This window comes from Diadema antillarum, unplaced genomic scaffold, assembly GCF_040938485.1.
Source record: "Diadema antillarum isolate AM-2024a unplaced genomic scaffold, OU_Dant_1.0 seq00001829_RagTag, whole genome shotgun sequence".
Lineage (NCBI taxonomy): Eukaryota > Metazoa > Echinodermata > Echinoidea > Diadematoida > Diadematidae > Diadema > Diadema antillarum.
The window spans coordinates 52,988-70,490 of NW_027272502.1; the positions used below are offsets into that span (position 1 = coordinate 52,988).

The following is a 17,503-nucleotide window of genomic DNA, read 5'->3' on the forward strand; positions in this document are numbered from 1 at the left end:
AACTCCCTATCTATATTCGTAATGGAAGTGTTGACCAAGTTCAAACCATTGTTGAAAACTTATCTGTTTACTCAATTCTAATTCTGTTGTTGTTGTTGTTGTTGCTGTTATGTCATGTGCACATAATGCTGTATCTGTCCTCATTTTTTTTTCCAGATTAATGCACTTAGAAACATCAGTATTACGCGTTAAGGAATCATTTTTAGTGTCATCAATAATAAATGCTACATTCATAAAGCTTATCATAACGCATGCTTTATGTGCTTTATGTGCTTTTATGTGCGCTCTACCATGGAGATACAAAATATAAACAAACAAATGAATAACAAGTATAACAATCAATCTAATACCAGTACATACAATAATTAACAAAAAGGGCTATGAATGTTTATCTTCATGATGGAAAACGGGAAAAAAAGGGTTTTCTTTCCATCCCTTCATCATCTCATTTGCATTACGTGATCGTGTCCTATATCAACCTGTCATAAATGTTGAAAGGTAAAAAGTATAAACATTAAATACTATGCTAAAACTATGCAACATGGAAAGAAACAAACTATTCTTTTTAGTCCGACACGGCGAAAATATCGTAGAGTATCTCAATCATCTGCTTGTTTGTTTGTTTGTTTGTTTTTGTGTTGTTATTTTTTTATTGCAGGTAGGTTTACCATGCATTGAAAACCAAATGAAGCAAAGAAGAAAGATATACCTTCGATCCTGCTGCTGATGTACAGAGGGCAAGAAAGAAATCGTCTGCTATCTTGACATCGTCAAGCTCTAACGTCTGAAGGTTTGGCATGGTGCAGATACTCTTGGCGTAAGCCTCTGATGCAGCAGGGGAGATGTCAGGTCCACAAGAGTGTTCTATTGATTGAAGCTTTGCAGCAACATAATATAAGGAATACATTATTGATATGACCATTAATAAATATATATATATATATATAATAATCTTGCTCATATTTTCTTGAAGATTTGATTTCCTTCTGCTCATCCACTTCAACCCGTTCTCTCTGTTCTTCCTTCACTCTCCAGTTATTTCAAGATTCAAGATTCACTATTATTTTCACCTCCATCAAAATGAATAAAGAAATTATGTAAATTGCATATGCACGGGATATTTGTGATACAGAACAAAATTTGAAAAGGTACATAAGAAAATTATGAAAATGAGAAGTAGATACGATTACATCTTTGTTAAATACATAAAGCGTATAATACAAGTCAACTAAGGATAAGAATGGAAGTGGAGGGTCCCATTAAGAAGCTAAGAAGCAAAGCTTGTACGATATGGGACCCTCGTTATCATGTGATCCCCGCACCTATACCCGCAGCGGCTACATACGGTGATAGGGCTTTTTCGGTTACTACAGTATTTCCCCATCTCTTTGCAATAAACTCCCTATCTATATTCGTAATGGAAGTGTTGACCAAGTTCAAACCATTGTTGAAAACTTATCTGTTTACTCAATTCTAATTCTGTTGTTGTTGTTGTTGTTGCTGTTATGTCATGTGCACATAATGCTGTATCTGTCCTCATTTTTTTTTCCAGATTAATGCACTTAGAAACATCAGTATTACGCGTTAAGGAATCATTTTTAGTGTCATCAATAATAAATGCTACATTCATAAAGCTTATCATAACGCATGCTTTATGTGCTTTATGTGCTTTTATGTGCGCTCTACCATGGAGATACAAAATATAAACAAACAAATGAATAACAAGTATAACAATCAATCTAATACCAGTACATACAATAATTAACAAAAAGGGCTATGAATGTTTATCTTCATGATGGAAAACGGGAAAAAAAGGGTTTTCTTTCCATCCCTTCATCATCTCATTTGCATTACGTGATCGTGTCCTATATCAACCTGTCATAAATGTTGAAAGGTAAAAAGTATAAACATTAAATACTATGCTAAAACTATGCAACATGGAAAGAAACAAACTATTCTTTTTAGTCCGACACGGCGAAAATATCGTAGAGTATCTCAATCATCTGCTTGTTTGTTTGTTTGTTTGTTTTTGTGTTGTTATTTTTTTATTGCAGGTAGGTTTACCATGCATTGAAAACCAAATGAAGCAAAGAAGAAAGATATACCTTCGATCCTGCTGCTGATGTACAGAGGGCAAGAAAGAAATCGTCTGCTATCTTGACATCGCCAAGCTGTAACGTCTGAAGGTTTGGCATGGTGCAGATACTCTTGGCGTAAGCCTCTGATGCAGCAGGGGAGATGTCAGGTCCACAACAGTGTTCTATTGATTGAAGCTTTGCAGCAACATAATATAAGGAATACATTATTGATATGACCATTAATAAATATATATATATATATATATATATAATAATCTTGCTCATATTTTCTTGAAGATTTGATTTCCTTCTGCTCATCCACTTCAACCCGTTCTCTCTGTTCTTCCTTCACTCTCCAGTTATTTCAAGATTCAAGATTCACTATTATTTTCACCTCCATCAAAATGAATAAAGAAATTATGTAAATTGCATATGCACGGGATATTTGTGATACAGAACAAAATTTGAAAAGGTACATAAGAAAATTATGAAAATGAGAAGTAGATACGATTACATCTTTGTTAAATACATAAAGCGTATAATACAAGTCAACTAAGGATAAGAATGGAAGTGGAGGGTCCCATTAAGAAGCTAAGAAGCAAAGCTTGTACGATATGGGACCCTCGTTATCATGTGATCCCCGCACCTATACCCGCAGCGGCTACATACGGTGATAGGGCTTTTTCGGTTACTACAGTATTTCCCCATCTCTTTGCAATAAACTCCCTATCTATATTCGTAATGGAAGTGTTGACCAAGTTCAAACCATTGTTGAAAACTTATCTGTTTACTCAATTCTAATTCTGTTGTTGTTGTTGTTGCTGCTGTTATGTCATGTGCACGTAATGCTGTATCTGTCCTCATTTTTTTTCCAGATTGATGCACTTAGAAACATCAGTATTACGCGTTAAGGAATCAACTTTAGTGTCATCAATAATAAATGCTACATTCATAAAGCTTATCATAACGCATGCTTTATGTGCTTTATGTGCTTTTATGTGCGCTCTACCATGGAGATACAAAATATAAACAAACAAATGAATAACAAGTATAACAATCAATCTAACACCAGTACATACAATAATTAACAAAAAGGGCTATGAATGTTTGTCTTCATGATGGAAAACGGAAAAAAAGGGTTTTCTTTCCATCCCTTCATCATCTCATTTGCATTACGTGATCGTGTCCTATATCAACCTGTCATAGATGTTGAAGGGTAAAAAGTATAAACATAAAATACTATGCTAAAACTATGCAACATGGAAAGAAACAAACTAATCTTTTTAGTCCGACACGGCGAAAAAATCGTTTAGTATCTCAATCATCTGCCTGTTTGTTTGTTTGTTTTTGTGTTGTTGTTTTTTTTTATTACAGGAAGGTTTACCATGCATTGAAAACCAAATGAAGCAAAGAAGAAAGATATACCTTCGATCCTGCTGCTGATGTACAGAGGGCAAGAAAGAAATCGTCTGCTATCTTGACACCGTTAAGCTGTAACGTCTGAAGGTTTGGCATGGTGCAGATACTCTTGGCGTAAGCCTCTGATGCAGCAGGGGAGATGTCAGGTCCTTCCCAGTGTTTTATTGATTGAAGCTTTGCAGCAACATAATATAAGGAATACATTATTGATATGACCATTAAAAAAATATATATATAATAATCTTGCTCATATTTTCTTAAAGATTTGATTTCTTTCTGCTCATCCACTTCAACCCCTTCTCTCCGTTCTTCCTTCACTCTCCAGTTATCACGTGATCCCCGCACCTATACCCGCAGCGGCTACATGTACGGTGATAGGGCTTTTTTGGTTACTACAGTATTTCCCCATCTCTTTGCAATAAACTCCCTATCTATATTCGTAATGGAAGTGTTGACCAAGTTCAAACCATTGATGAAAACTGATCTGTTTACTCAATCCTAATTATGTTATTGTTGTTGTTGTTGCTGCTGTTATGTCATGTGCACATAATGCTGTATCTGTCCTCATTTATTTTTCCGGATTAATGCACTTAGAAACATCAGTATTACGCGCTAAGGAATCAACTTTAGTGTCATCAATAATAAATGCTACATTCATAATAATAATAATAATAATAATAATAATAATAAGGTCTTATTTACCCAGGGTAACCTCTTCAGTGTTGCCACTGCTCTACCAGAGGGCCTTGCTATTATTATTACCCTAGCGTTGCCAGGTACCCATTTGTACACCTGGGTTGAGAGGGACATTGTGGGTAAAAACATCTTGTCCAAGGATGTAAGCACTGGGCGGGATTCGAACTCGCGGTCCTCCGTTCGGGAGTCGGGAGTCTTATCCACTATGCCACAGCGCCCCCATAAAGCTTATTATAACGCATGGTTTAATGTGCGCTGTACAATGGAGATTCAAAATATAAACAAACAAATGAATAACAAGTATAACAATCAATTTAATACATACAATGATTAACAAAACTTGTTATGGATATTGATCTTCATGATGGAAAACGGAAAAAACGGGTTTTCTTTCCATCCCTTCATCATCTCATTTGCAGTACGTGATCGTGTCCTATATCAACCTGTCATAAATGTAGAAAGGTAAAAAGTATAAACATAAAATACTATGCTAAAACTATGCAACATGGAAAGAAACAAACTAATCTTTTTAGTCCGACACGGCGAAAAAATCGTTTAGTATCTCAATCATCTGCCTGTTTGTTTGTTTGTTTGTTTTTGTGTTGTTGTTTTTTTTTTATTACAGGAAGGTTTACCATGCATTGAAAACCAAATGAAGCAAAGAAGAAAGATATACCTTCGATCCTGCTGCTGATGTACAGAGGGCAAGAAAGAAATCGTCTGCTATCTTGACACCGTAAAGATGTAACGTCTGAAGGTTTGGCATGGTGCAGATACTCTTGGCGTAAGCCTCTGATGCAGCAGGGGAGATGTCAGGTCCTCTCTCGTGGTATATTGATTGAAGCTTTGCAGCAACATAATATAAGGAATACATTATTGATATGACCATTAATAAATATATATATATATATAATAATCTTGCTCATATTTTCATTAAGATTTGATTCCCTTCTGCTAATCCACTTCAACCCGTTCTCTCCGTTCTTCCTTCACTCTCCAGTTATCACGTGATCCCCGCACCTATACCCGCAGCGGCTACATGTACGGTGATAGGGCATTTTCGGTTACTACAGTATTTCCCCATCTCTTTGCAATAAACTCCCTATCTATATTCGTAATGGAAGTGTTGACCAAGTTCAAACCATTGTTGAAAACTTATCTGTTTACTCAATCCTAATTATGTTATTGTTGTTGTTGTTGCTGCTGTTATGTCATGTGCACATAATGCTGTATCTGTCCTCATTTATTTTTCCGGATTAATGCACTTAGAAACATCAGTATTACGCGCTAAGGAATCAACTTTAGTGTCATCAATAATAAATGCTACATTCATAATAATAATAATAATAATAATAATAATAATAATAATAATAATAATAATAATAATAATAATAAGGTCTTATTTACCCAGGGTAACCTCTTCAGTGTTGCCACTGCTCTACCAGAGGGCCCTGCTATTATTATTACCCTAGCGTTGCCAGGTACCCATTTGTACACCTGGGTTGAGAGGGACATTGTGGGTAAAAACATCTTGTCCAAGGATGTAAGCACTGGGCGGGATTCGAACTCGCGGTCCTCCGTTCGGGAGTCGGGAGTCTTATCCACTATGCCACAGCGCCCCCATAAAGCTTATTATAACGCATGGTTTAATGTGCGCTGTACAATGGAGATTCAAAATATAAACAAACAAATGAATAACAAGTATAACAATCAATCTAATACATACAATGATTAACAAAACTTGTTATGGATATTGATCTTCATGATGGAAAACGGAAAAAACGGGTTTTCTTTCCATCCCTTCATCATCTCATTTGCAGTACGTGATCGTGTCCTATATCAACCTGTCATAAATGTAGAAAGGTAAAAAGTATAAACATAAAATACTATGCTAAAACTATGCAACATGGAAAGAAACAAACTATTCTTTTTAGTCCGACACGGCGAAAATATCGTTTAGTATCTCAATCATCTGTTTGTTTGTTTGTTTGTTTGTTTTTGTGTTGATTTTTTTTTATTGCAGGAAGGTTTCAACATGCATTGAAAACCAAATGAAGCAAAGAAGATACATATGGGTCAGAATTTTGATCGATGTACAATTGAGCCAAAACAAGGCAAAATTTAAAAAGTAGGAAATTCTCCAAATCATTCATCTTACCTGAAAGAATATAACTCAAGCTTTAATATGAACCCAATTATACTAGGATTTTCCCAGAGGAACAAGTTTTTATTCACCGCTGAAGTTTACCATGTCCAGAGCAGCGAACGTCCGTGAGGAATAGTACTGCACATACATTTGAATACCATTTAACATAGTTTGCAAAGATCTGATTCAGTTCAAAATCCTAACGAAATATTTTAAGGGACATGTGTACGTGCTTACAGAATATCAAACTTGTACTCTTAACCTGTACGTAATGGTAGACAACTGATGATTTAACTAAATTCGTCATTTCTGTTGAAATATTGCTCTCCCGCTAAACACTTTCTCCACTTTAAGCGCATTTTACAGAAACTCAATATTTTGACCTCTTATTTCACTATCCCATACTTTAATCCTCACTCCCAAATAATAACATACCTTTTTAAGATGTATCTGATCTAGGCAGTCTCTATAACCCAACAAACATGGCATAGTTTTCATCACGGAGGTTGGCACGTAGCTCACGGACGTTCGGAACAAGCAAGATATTGAACCTATGCAGCTCTCTTGAGTTGGAAACGCATTCTACTCACAACAAACAGCAATTTCATGTCGAGAACATATTCCTCTGCAAAATCCTGAATAGATATTACCAATTCTGAATTATATAAGCTTGTTGATCTAGTCATACTAAGGAATCAAAGAAAACAATTTTTCCATCTCTCGTAAATGAACGTACAAACGTACGTGTAATCTCAGTGACGTAATCCATCCTTGAGAACGAATATATTTATGGAAATCTCGTAATTATGAAGTAAAGATTCAGGTCCTAAACTTGTTATATAAAGTCTACAATGCAAAATTTGCTGATAACGTACATGGTCACAGCTAGAATTATGACAAAGAATAGAAATACGAAGTTTAGCTGGGGAGGGCAAACGAACACGTTAGGAAGAAATCCCTCTGTGTTTGCTCCTTGAGTTACACACTGTACCGAGGAGAATTTGTGTTATTATATTAGTCAGAAATGATGATAGGTTCCATATTGCGAAGTTTCGTCATAACAAGACACAATAAGTCCATATAACTAGGATGGATGTTTGTGACTTCGATATTATACAAAATGGTTTGTTATAACAAACATTTTGTAGCGCGTCATTTCGGGGGCTCGTTATTCATACAGTTTGTCAATACGAAAATTGATAGAGTTCGTATAATTATGAAGCTTTTTTATTCGGTAAATGATAGGAATCTCCGAAGGTTAATCGAAAGGTTTATTAATTGGAACATGAAAAATCATGTTCGCTTATCCAAATGTGGAGAAACAAATTAACAACTAAAATCCTCCAAATTTCAAAATCTCATAATAACCGCTTTCACCTAAACGAATATCAGGCCCATTCCACTTTTAGAAGAACAGACCTAGAAATAGTGATCCTTAATAGGCCTATCTATTTTTCGGACTAACAAACTTTCGGAATAAGAACATTTTTAATAACAAACCTCCTGAATTACCTACAAACATTTTTTTTTTCATTTTCGGAATAACAAACCTTTGGACATCGGAGTAATGAATCTCTGGAAGAGCGAGCGTATCAAAGTGCAACCTTAAACCTATTCTTAATCATTACTTTTTTAACACGTGTTTTCAAAGTAAGCACAAAAGCACAAACAAATTGACTATCTCTCTGTCTTTTGAATGTAAAATGAAAAAAAAAATCTTGGAAAGAATTACAAATGAACATTGCTTTTCAGTGATGAGTATAAAATAACACCATGTGATGATAAGCGGAGTATATTGTATACTGCATTATTTTTGTTCACTTGTGACGGCATTTCGATGAATAAAAAACATAAACAAACAAACAAAAACTTCTCCAGAGGAATTTGGTATAACGGGAGTGCACTGGCAATTCTCTTCTCTGTGTGTTGGAGCTCGATCCCTTCTCTGTTTCTCAGTCATTTTCATTCAACTGTTTCCACGTCCTTTTGAAACGTTTCCGTTTCTTATTCAACACATGCCCATTACAGACTTCTTCCGTCATTATCCTGAATGTGATTGCGTAGCACTTTTCAGATTTGTTTTCGTTTGTTTTGTTTTGTTTTTGTTTTCTGTTTGGTCGCAGCATGTTCAGGCTATTGAGGGAATGAGAGAAAAATCGTCATGAAGAGAAAAATAAGAATGAATTAAGGCATTTAATATCATGACAATTACAGCGAACGTCCGTTATGGAGACCAAAACTAGATGTGTTCTGTTTGAGACGGCAGATACCATACTCAAAAGATAAACACTTGGAGCACCTGTCACTAAAAAGTGGCACTGATCCTCTTTCTCCTACTATGTAATCCACTGACTTATTCTACCAACGAACATCCGTGACCAAAACGTTTTCCGTTTGTTATTACAGGTAAATTTAGTGATGAACGTTATTCACTTTTGGGTAAGAGCGGCTCCGTGATTTGGTAATATTTTCAACTAACATTAACTTTATGTGCAGTGATGTATTTGTAATTATCAGAAATTTCCTTTCTCGGACAGAACGTCCGTGAGCGAAACTTTCAGAACCTGTAACAGTTCAAATTGTCTCCAGAACCTCATTAGAAAGAAATTTAAATGGACAGAAATTACAGATTACGCAAAATTCCATTTTCCTATAACTTTGTTTTCAGTGTTTAGCTGTTTTTGTATAATTAGAGGGAAAACAAGCGTAAAATTGTGAGTAAATTGTCAACTATTTGTTCCTCATGATCACACAACGCCTTAAAAATTCTGAATCTACTGCTCTAAACTTTTTGTTTACTTTGTAAAACTTTATTTGTCGCTATTGGAGCCAAAGGTTTTAAAGAATATAGGACACTTTCGGGACAAGTTATCCCTATCGGAGGGATTGCATACGTCACGGACGTTCGCTGGAATTGTCACGGACGTTCGTTCTACTACTAGGGTCATGTTCCAGGACTGATAACTAATCGGCAGAGAGTACCTAGCCTTCCTAACTCTTTCAAAAATTTTAAAAGGTATTGTCAATGCAAATTATAAGAAATTTGACATCCTTACAACATATGTATTGCTCGGAGGGAGATCAGGGGGTGAATTTTCAGGGAAAATATTAATTATTTGTGACCGTGTACCTCGAAACGAACATAAAGTCGCACACACTGATTTTGCGTGAGGACTAAAAATAAGTGAAATGGGTCAACCTAGCCGAACTTGACTTTTTCATATTTTCTGAAAGAGCGGGTCTTCTTTTACATTATGATAACATTTGTTATCATAAAACGGGCAGGAAAGTGTGTTTTTTCAACAGTTTATCTTGAACATTTTTGGTAGAATAGTGTGATTAGGTGTGTCTTTAGAATCCTTTTTTCATTTCTGAAAAACCTTGTCCACACTCTTCACTTTCAACCTTAATAACTTTTGAAAGGATAGTGCTACTGCTTTGAAAGTTGGCATTACTTATGGACAATGTGTTAATGAGGCATGCTTAATTTCAGCTCAATCGAACAATCCCTTCATTGTTGTTACTATGGTGGTTTACTTCCTGTTTTTTGTCCCATTCATCGCACAGACAGCACGGTTTGGTAAAGATTAAGCGCTTGAATAGGCACTGTACGTTAGAGCCCCTTTTTTCAGTACACACTTTTCCTGAGTTTGTGCTTTCTTTCCAATATTTAGATAGGTTAGGAGAGTCTATTAGATTTGAGTTATACATCATTTTAAAGCTTAAAGTCTGCTCTTTTAGAATATGGTCTTAACTAAAAGTTCATGTCTGGCGACTTTTTGTTTGTTTTGAGGTGCAGGGTCACTGAAGGTTTGGCATGGTGCAGATACTCTTGGCGTAAGCCTCTGATGCAGCAGGGGGAGATGTCAGGTCCTCCCTCGTGGTGTATTGATTGAAGCTTTGCAGCAACATAATATAAGGAATACATTATTGATATGACCATTAATAAATATATATATAATAATCTTGCTCATATTTTTTTAAAGATTTGATTTCCTTTTGCTCATCCACTTCAACCCGTTCTCTCCGTTCTTCCTTCACTCTCCAGTTATCATGTGATCCCCGCACCTATACCCGCAGCGGCTACATGTACGGTGATAGGGCTTTTTCGGTTACTACAGTATTTTCCCATCTCTTTGCAATAAACTCCCTATCTATATTCGTAATGGAAGTGTTGACCAAGTTCAAACCATTGTTGAAAACTTATCTGTTTACTCAATTCTAATTTTGTTATTGTTGTTGTTGTTGTTGCTTTTAATGCACATAATGCTGTATCTGTCCTCATTTTTTTTCCGGATTAATGCACTTAAAAACATCAGTATTACGCGCTAAGGAATCAACTTTAGTGTCATCAATAATAAATGCTACATTCATAAAGCTAACGCATGTTTTATGTGCGCTGTACAATGGAGATACAAAATATAAACAAACAAATGAATAACAAGTATAACAATCAATCTAATACATACAATTATTAACAAAAAGGGTTATGAATATTTATCTTCATGATGGAAAACGGAAAAAACGGGTTTTCTTTCCATCCCTTCATCATCTCATTTGCATTACGTGATCGTGTTCTATATCAACCTGTCATAAATGTAGAAAGGTAAAAAGTATAAACATAAAATACTATGCTAAAAGTATGCAACATGAAAAGAAACAAACTATTGTTTTTAGTCCAACACGGTGAAACATCGTTTAGCATCTCAATCACGTGTTTGTTTGTTTGTTTGTTTGTTTTTAATTGCAGGAAGGTTTCCCATGCATTAGAAACTAAATGAGGCAAAGAAGATACCTTCGCTCCTCCTCTGATGTAACAAGGGCAAGAAAAAAAAAAACCATCTGCCATTTTGACTTTGTATAGGTGTAACGTCTGAAGGTTTGGCATGGTGCAGATACTCTTGGGGTAGGACTCTGATACAGCAGGGGAGATGTTAGGTCCGCAAAGGTGTGTAATTGATTGAAGCTTTGCTGAAACAAAATATAAGGAATTAAAAAAAACACGTGATTGAGATACTAAACGATATTTTCGCCGGGTTGGACTTCAAAGAATAGTCTGTTTCTTTCCATGTTACATAGCCTTAGCAAAGTATTTCATGTTTATCGTTTTCAGCTTAATACGTATATGACAGGTTGATATGGGACACAATCACTCAATGCGAATGAGATGATGAAGGGATGGAAAGAAAACCCGCTTTTTTCGTTTTCCATCATTAAGATACATATTTGTAATCCCTTACTGTTATACTTGTTATTCATTTGTTTGTTTGTATTTCTGAATTGTACAGCGCATATAGAAGCATGTGTTTTTAAAGCGCTTTATGAATGTAGCATTTATTATTGATGAAACTAAAGTTGATTCCTTATATAGCGCGTAATACTGACGTTTATAAGCGCATTAATCCGGGAAAAAAATGAGGTAAGAAACAGCATCATGTGCATATGATATAACAATAGCAACAACAAAAACAACAAAATTAGGATTGAGAGTAAACAGATAAGTTTTCAACAGTGATTTGAACTTGTCAATACTTTAATTACGAATATAGATAGGGAGGTTTTCTTTTTTGGCAGAGAGATGGGGAAATTACCGATATAAGGAATACACTAATGATATGACCCTTACAAAAATAAATTATATGACCTCATAAATCCACTTCTCCAATTCCCTCACTAACTAAGTGTGTTCTATTGATTGGAGCTTTTGCATCAATATATACATTAATGATATGACCAAGGAATACAATAATGATATGACCATTACAACCACCGTAATCGCCCTAACTATGCGATCTGCCAAGTTATATGAAAACGGTATAAGTATAAAGATTCATGCGCAGTTTTGATGCACATTGATTTAACTTAATAAACCATCGATACGTCATAATACCGTTGAAATAAATGATTCGTAAATTTCCCGGCAAAGTTTCTACATTTCCCGTCAAAACTCAATGTTTTTACAATTTCCGTCGATGCCATTTCCAAAATTTGTACATTTCCCGGGGAGGCGTTAGTTCATTTCCCTCCCGTTGTACAAATCTTCGTGTTTGTATTATACAAGGCTCCCCATGAATGAGGGCTACACACTTCATGGCAGAGGTATGAAAAAAAAGATCATTTTGTATCTCATTTTCATTATTCAGTTGTCACTGATACCACCGTTGTGAAAACATTAAAAACTACCATTTTATATTTTTGCAGATTTTTTGCAACATTTTCATCCTTTACTTTTACACACTGCCTCGTCCTCTTTTGTTGTTGTTGTTGTTTTTTGGCAGTTAGCATTGACATGCGTTGGACATTTCCTTCAATAAAAATGAGCTCAAGTAAAAAGAAAAAAAAATCGGCAAAAAAAATAAGGCGTAGGGAGAAGAATAAATAAATGTATTGTTTTTTTCCGAAAAGAACATTCTCAGATAACTGAATTGAAGATATGGCAAAGACCTGTACACTTTTAGTGCTTTTTTTCTCTCCGGGGTTGGTATGATCTGTATATTGTGCTACAAATGAACTTTAACCTGTCTACTTAGGTTTTTCTGCTGAAAAAGATGGATAGCCGACGATTACAGACCGGATATAGCACGAATAGATTCATAGACAGTCAAATTCAATACCGCTTTTATGCCCTCTAAATTCAGCAACATTTTTTTTTTCTTTTCAAACGGATTAGATAGCATTATTTCACAACGTTCATGGGGCTCACAAGATAATAGGGTTACACATGCCCAAATCATCTGGTTTTACGGTTTTGTGATATAATAACATAGAATATTCTGTAACTCTTCTTTTCCTATCTCTCTCAACATAGGCCTAATATTTTCTATGATTATGCAGAACACCTAAAAATTTGATCTCAAGTGTACTGTAAAAAAAAAGTCACATCTTTGATATATAATTATGATGAGTTTTTTTTATTGTCTGTTGTTGTACACGTCAGTCTTGTCAGTATATGAATGATTTTAATTTTCAGTATCTTTTTTTTTTCTTGCATAAACACAGACGAATTGTATGAATATAGTTTAAAGGAATGAATTATTAAGTCGGGGGGGGGGGGGGGAGAGAAGGGAACTGGGGTAAAACAACATAACCTTGTGACTGTAGTTCTTTTGAACGCAAACTACATACCACATGGAATACCAAGGAGGCAAATCCTGAGATGGTCTAAGACCATGGAACAACGAGTAAATACATATCCCCTCTTTTCATGACAAAACAAGCTTTACCGATTGTGAGCAAAATGACCTTGCATCACAAAACAAACAAAAAGTCACACACACTGATTTTGTGTGAGGACTGAAAACATCTTGACTTTTTCATATTTCTGAAAGAGCAAGTCTTCTTCTACATTATGATAAAATTTGGGATCATAAACGGGCAGAAAAGTGTGTTTTTGGCATATTATCTAATTTTCTTTTGTTTGCAAAAAGTGTGATTAAATATGGCTTTAGATTATTCTTTTCATTTCTTAAAATCCTTGTACACACTCTTCACTTTCAACTCCTGTAACTTTTGAAAGGATGATGCTGCTACTTGGAAAGTTGACATTAATTAAGGACGGAGTGTGTTGATAAGGCAAGCTTAATTTCAGTTTAATCTAATATTTCATTCGTTGCTGTTACTCTGGTGGTTTTCATCCTGTTTTTTCTCCCATTCATGGCACAGCCAGCACGGCTTGGTGAAGATAAGCGCTTGAAAAGACACGGTACTTCAGAGTCTCTTTTCTCAGTTCACACTTTTCCTGAGTGTGCGGTGTCTGTGCAATATTTAGATAGATTAGAAGAGTCCATTTGATTTGAGTTATACATCATTTTAAAGCTTAAAGGCTGCTCCTTCAGAATATGCTCTTAATTTTATGTCTGGCGATTTTCTGTTTGTTTTGTGATGCAGGGTAACAAACGATCCTCTAAGGTTCGAAAGCACGATTCTAAAACATTATGTTTTTTCTTTCATTTAATAAGGCGTTCATAAGGTTCCACTGTTTCCACAGCACATGATTCTTCTAACGTATACTTATGCATCAATCATCTTTGATCTTATAACTGTATATCATCATCTCCTGAGTGGAAGTTAACTCAATTCTTACAAATTATTTCTACGCTGTTAAAATTAGAGAAAAAACACATAATAATGTATCATACAAGCACTTTAATAGATTCATTCGAACCTTCTTACAGCAATCACAGCTGATGCCAAAATCGACAAAGAAAAGTAAAGAAAATAGTAATACTCTTTGAACAGAAGATTCTAACCTTTGATTGTGAGGCCATAGAAGCCATTCCTGTGTAGAACGCGTCATGCAGCTGGACGTCGTCCAGTCCCATAAATCTGAGATTGGATAGTGAGCAAATGCCTCGACCAGCAAGTCGAGCAGCAGAAGCAGGACTATCGTCCTCTGAACGCTCCGATGCCTAATGATTGAAGAAGTAGAACATTAAGACATTCAGTTCTGCGTTTGTGTTACACTTGAAATGTGCAATAATCTGAACAGAAATGATGGAAAGAGGAATATTTGGTATTTTTCAGTGAAAATTGTGCTAACAACTTGCAGAGATATCAATTCTGAATGCATGATCAGTTGAATGTCACAAGTTGGGTATGCGATTGACATCCTCGTTTTCTTTTTGATCCGGCCTCTCATTGTGCGTGTGTGTATGTGTGTGTGAGGCACACAAAATACAACAAATGAACTTTGACTGCAGAATTAAAACAGGTCATGAGAATTATAAGAATTCCCGTATAATCATAACTCTCGTGAAAATAAAGCTATAATGATGTACCCTGCTGCTGTGTATGCGGCATAACAGTAATATAGAAACGTAGTGATGTGAAGGAAAGGTGAACAATGCTTACAGAGTAACTACAGGCCTGAAGTACATACATCCATCCAGAAGTTGTATGTTCAGATCCTCTAATCAGCAATAATGAAAGTGTGTTAAGATGAAGAATCAGAGGCTTGGCGGCATCCAGATAATTGCATTCAAAGGCGACATTAATGACAAACAACAGTTCGTCCTTATCCTCAACATTCAACATCTCACATAAGAAACCTAGGACAGCCGTTCCAACATCTAGTCCTTGTGCTGCAGTGAAGTAGAGGAGGTATCGATACAACTGGTAGTCATCAATCAGCTGCTTTGTCAGCTTGTTGAACTCCTCCAGGTTGTTCTCATACAGCCATGCCAGATGTATTCCCGCTAGATACTCATGAAATAACTTGTGGGGTATTCGGTATTCAACTACAAGTTCTGTTTTCCTCTTGTTGTTTTCGCACTTTGAAACAAAACGCTTCTCTCTTGTGAGGACCCCAATATCACATGCCGTCTGTAAATCATTTTCACCTGCAGTGAGGTCTTTTCCTCTGAATACAAGTTCGTTACGAAGGAGACTATACAAAGCATCTTTGCCAAAATTCTGTAAACAGTCGCCACCTTCCTTTAATTTCTTTTGTTGGTCTTCTTGGTCAGTCACCTTACTAGCATAGTGCTCTTTAAGAAGGAGGATCAATTGGTCGAAGAGTTTGGAAAATGTCTTTAGTTCCTGAATCACACTGCGGCTTCCTTCGTTCTGCCAAATGAAACAAAGCATGCTGCAGTAAATGGGGTAGGGTGCCATATTCTCTGCTACAAGGCTGTCCTTCTCTGTCATCAATCTAATGAGACTCTCTCTGGCCTCTTCGTCGTTTTGGAAGAATTTCGAAATGTAGCAGGAAATATCACTTGGCTGGAAGCCCTCAATCTTAACAAATGCGTACTGCTTCTTCAATTTCTCATCGGCTCTTATTCGATCAGCTTTCCACGGTCTAGTTGTAACAATAACTCTGGAATTTTTGAACTTCTCGCACTTGATCACTGCAGGGGTGGCATCTCTTGAAGCTTTTACGCTAATATCCTGACCGTACTCATCAAGACCGTCATAGAGAATCAGTACTTTCTGCTGGTTCGTTCGAATGTATTCGTCTAATTCAACCCAATCACAGTCCAGGTCGTCAGACAAATTGTTCATGATGGTATGACTAAAGCATGCACTCTCCTCGATTTCCCTAAGATGAATTAGGAAAAGGAGATCAATGGTCTGCAGACATCTTCCCAAAGCCCAGTCAAGTGCAAGTTTAGCAAGGAAAGTTGTCTTGCCAACACCCGCTTCTCCACAAACTGCAATACGTTTGCGCATACCTTTTTTAGAGCCAATCTGCTCCAAGTGTTTAATGAAATTATCATAACTGATTTCCTTTTTTTCATCCCTCTTATCATTAGAGAGCATCACTAAATTTGTGTAGATATCCTGCAGCTTCACTGATGATTCCGGATAAAGAGGGGAAGTGCACACACTGCTGTACATGCTGACATAATGTTCCTGTAACTCCTTCTTGATTTGTTGAACTTTACTTGCTGGAACTGAACTTGGTGAGCCTGATGAATCTGAAAGAAAGCAAATTTGAGATCATCAATTCCAACTAAATCTGGAATGGACAATGCAACAAGGATTCTTCTATGTATACCAAATCAGGGATTTAGTCATCTCATTATTAGGCCAATACAACGCTAAAATGATTAGACTTCACGGATGTCACATTGTTAATCACAGACCCCCCTCCTGCGGCGCAGGGAATGGGGGGGGGGAGGATAACGGGCTACAAAATATTGCTGCCATTTCTAACATCCGTTTGGCATTTGTTGTACCATTACCCTCCTTTGGTTGATAAAAAAGCCTTGAAATCCTCCAAACATCTTCTTACTGACATAGTACAGCATGGACACAAGAAGACTGTAATCTTAATGTCTAATAAAGTCATTCAAAATCATTCACTGTTTCACCATATTTTAATTATAACCACACATGCAAAAAAAAAAAGAAAAGAAAAGAAAAGATGACTGGAATCAAACATTTTGGCCAGTTCCGGATAAGTTGATCTCCAGAGCTGTGGTCGAATCGAATGGAGCAACATTACGCTAATTCCCTTTTCATGAAGAAAAAAAAAAGAAATCAAACAAACGAATACATAATTACAATGTACACACCATCGCACAATATTATGCTGCCGCGAACTAGAATTCAAAGAGTCAGTATCTGATAGTTTGGCTACACATTTAATCTTTAATCTGATTGAAAAGTCTGCCAGCTAATTCATACTATTACTTTTCTACTTTGATGTAATTTCAAGTCT

At 36.0% G+C, this 17,503-nt stretch overlaps 1 protein-coding gene across 7 annotated transcripts in view; it reads right to left on the reverse strand.

Annotated features, from left to right (window-relative positions):
• Nucleotides 1-449: 449 nt before the first annotated feature.
• The window catches only part of LOC139712616 (uncharacterized), a 164,405-nt gene continuing 147,351 nt past the window's right edge, over nucleotides 450-17,503 (reverse strand). For 5 of the 7 annotated variants that reach the window (XM_071624424.1, XM_071624422.1, XM_071624420.1 and 2 more), the window contains exons 4-9: nucleotides 15,190-16,757; nucleotides 14,589-14,747; nucleotides 4,870-5,037; nucleotides 3,504-3,671; nucleotides 2,106-2,273; nucleotides 450-877 (exon numbers count right to left, since the gene is read on the reverse strand). In XM_071624424.1, the coding sequence (XP_071480525.1) occupies nucleotides 665-877; nucleotides 2,106-2,273; nucleotides 3,504-3,671; nucleotides 4,870-5,037; nucleotides 14,589-14,747; nucleotides 15,190-16,757 (2,444 nt within the window). In that variant the 3' untranslated portion in view covers nucleotides 450-664. The remainder of the gene's footprint in view (nucleotides 878-2,105; nucleotides 2,274-3,503; nucleotides 3,672-4,869; nucleotides 5,038-14,588; nucleotides 14,748-15,189; nucleotides 16,758-17,503) is intronic. The other 2 variants (XM_071624427.1, XM_071624426.1) reach the window with 1 other exon arrangement.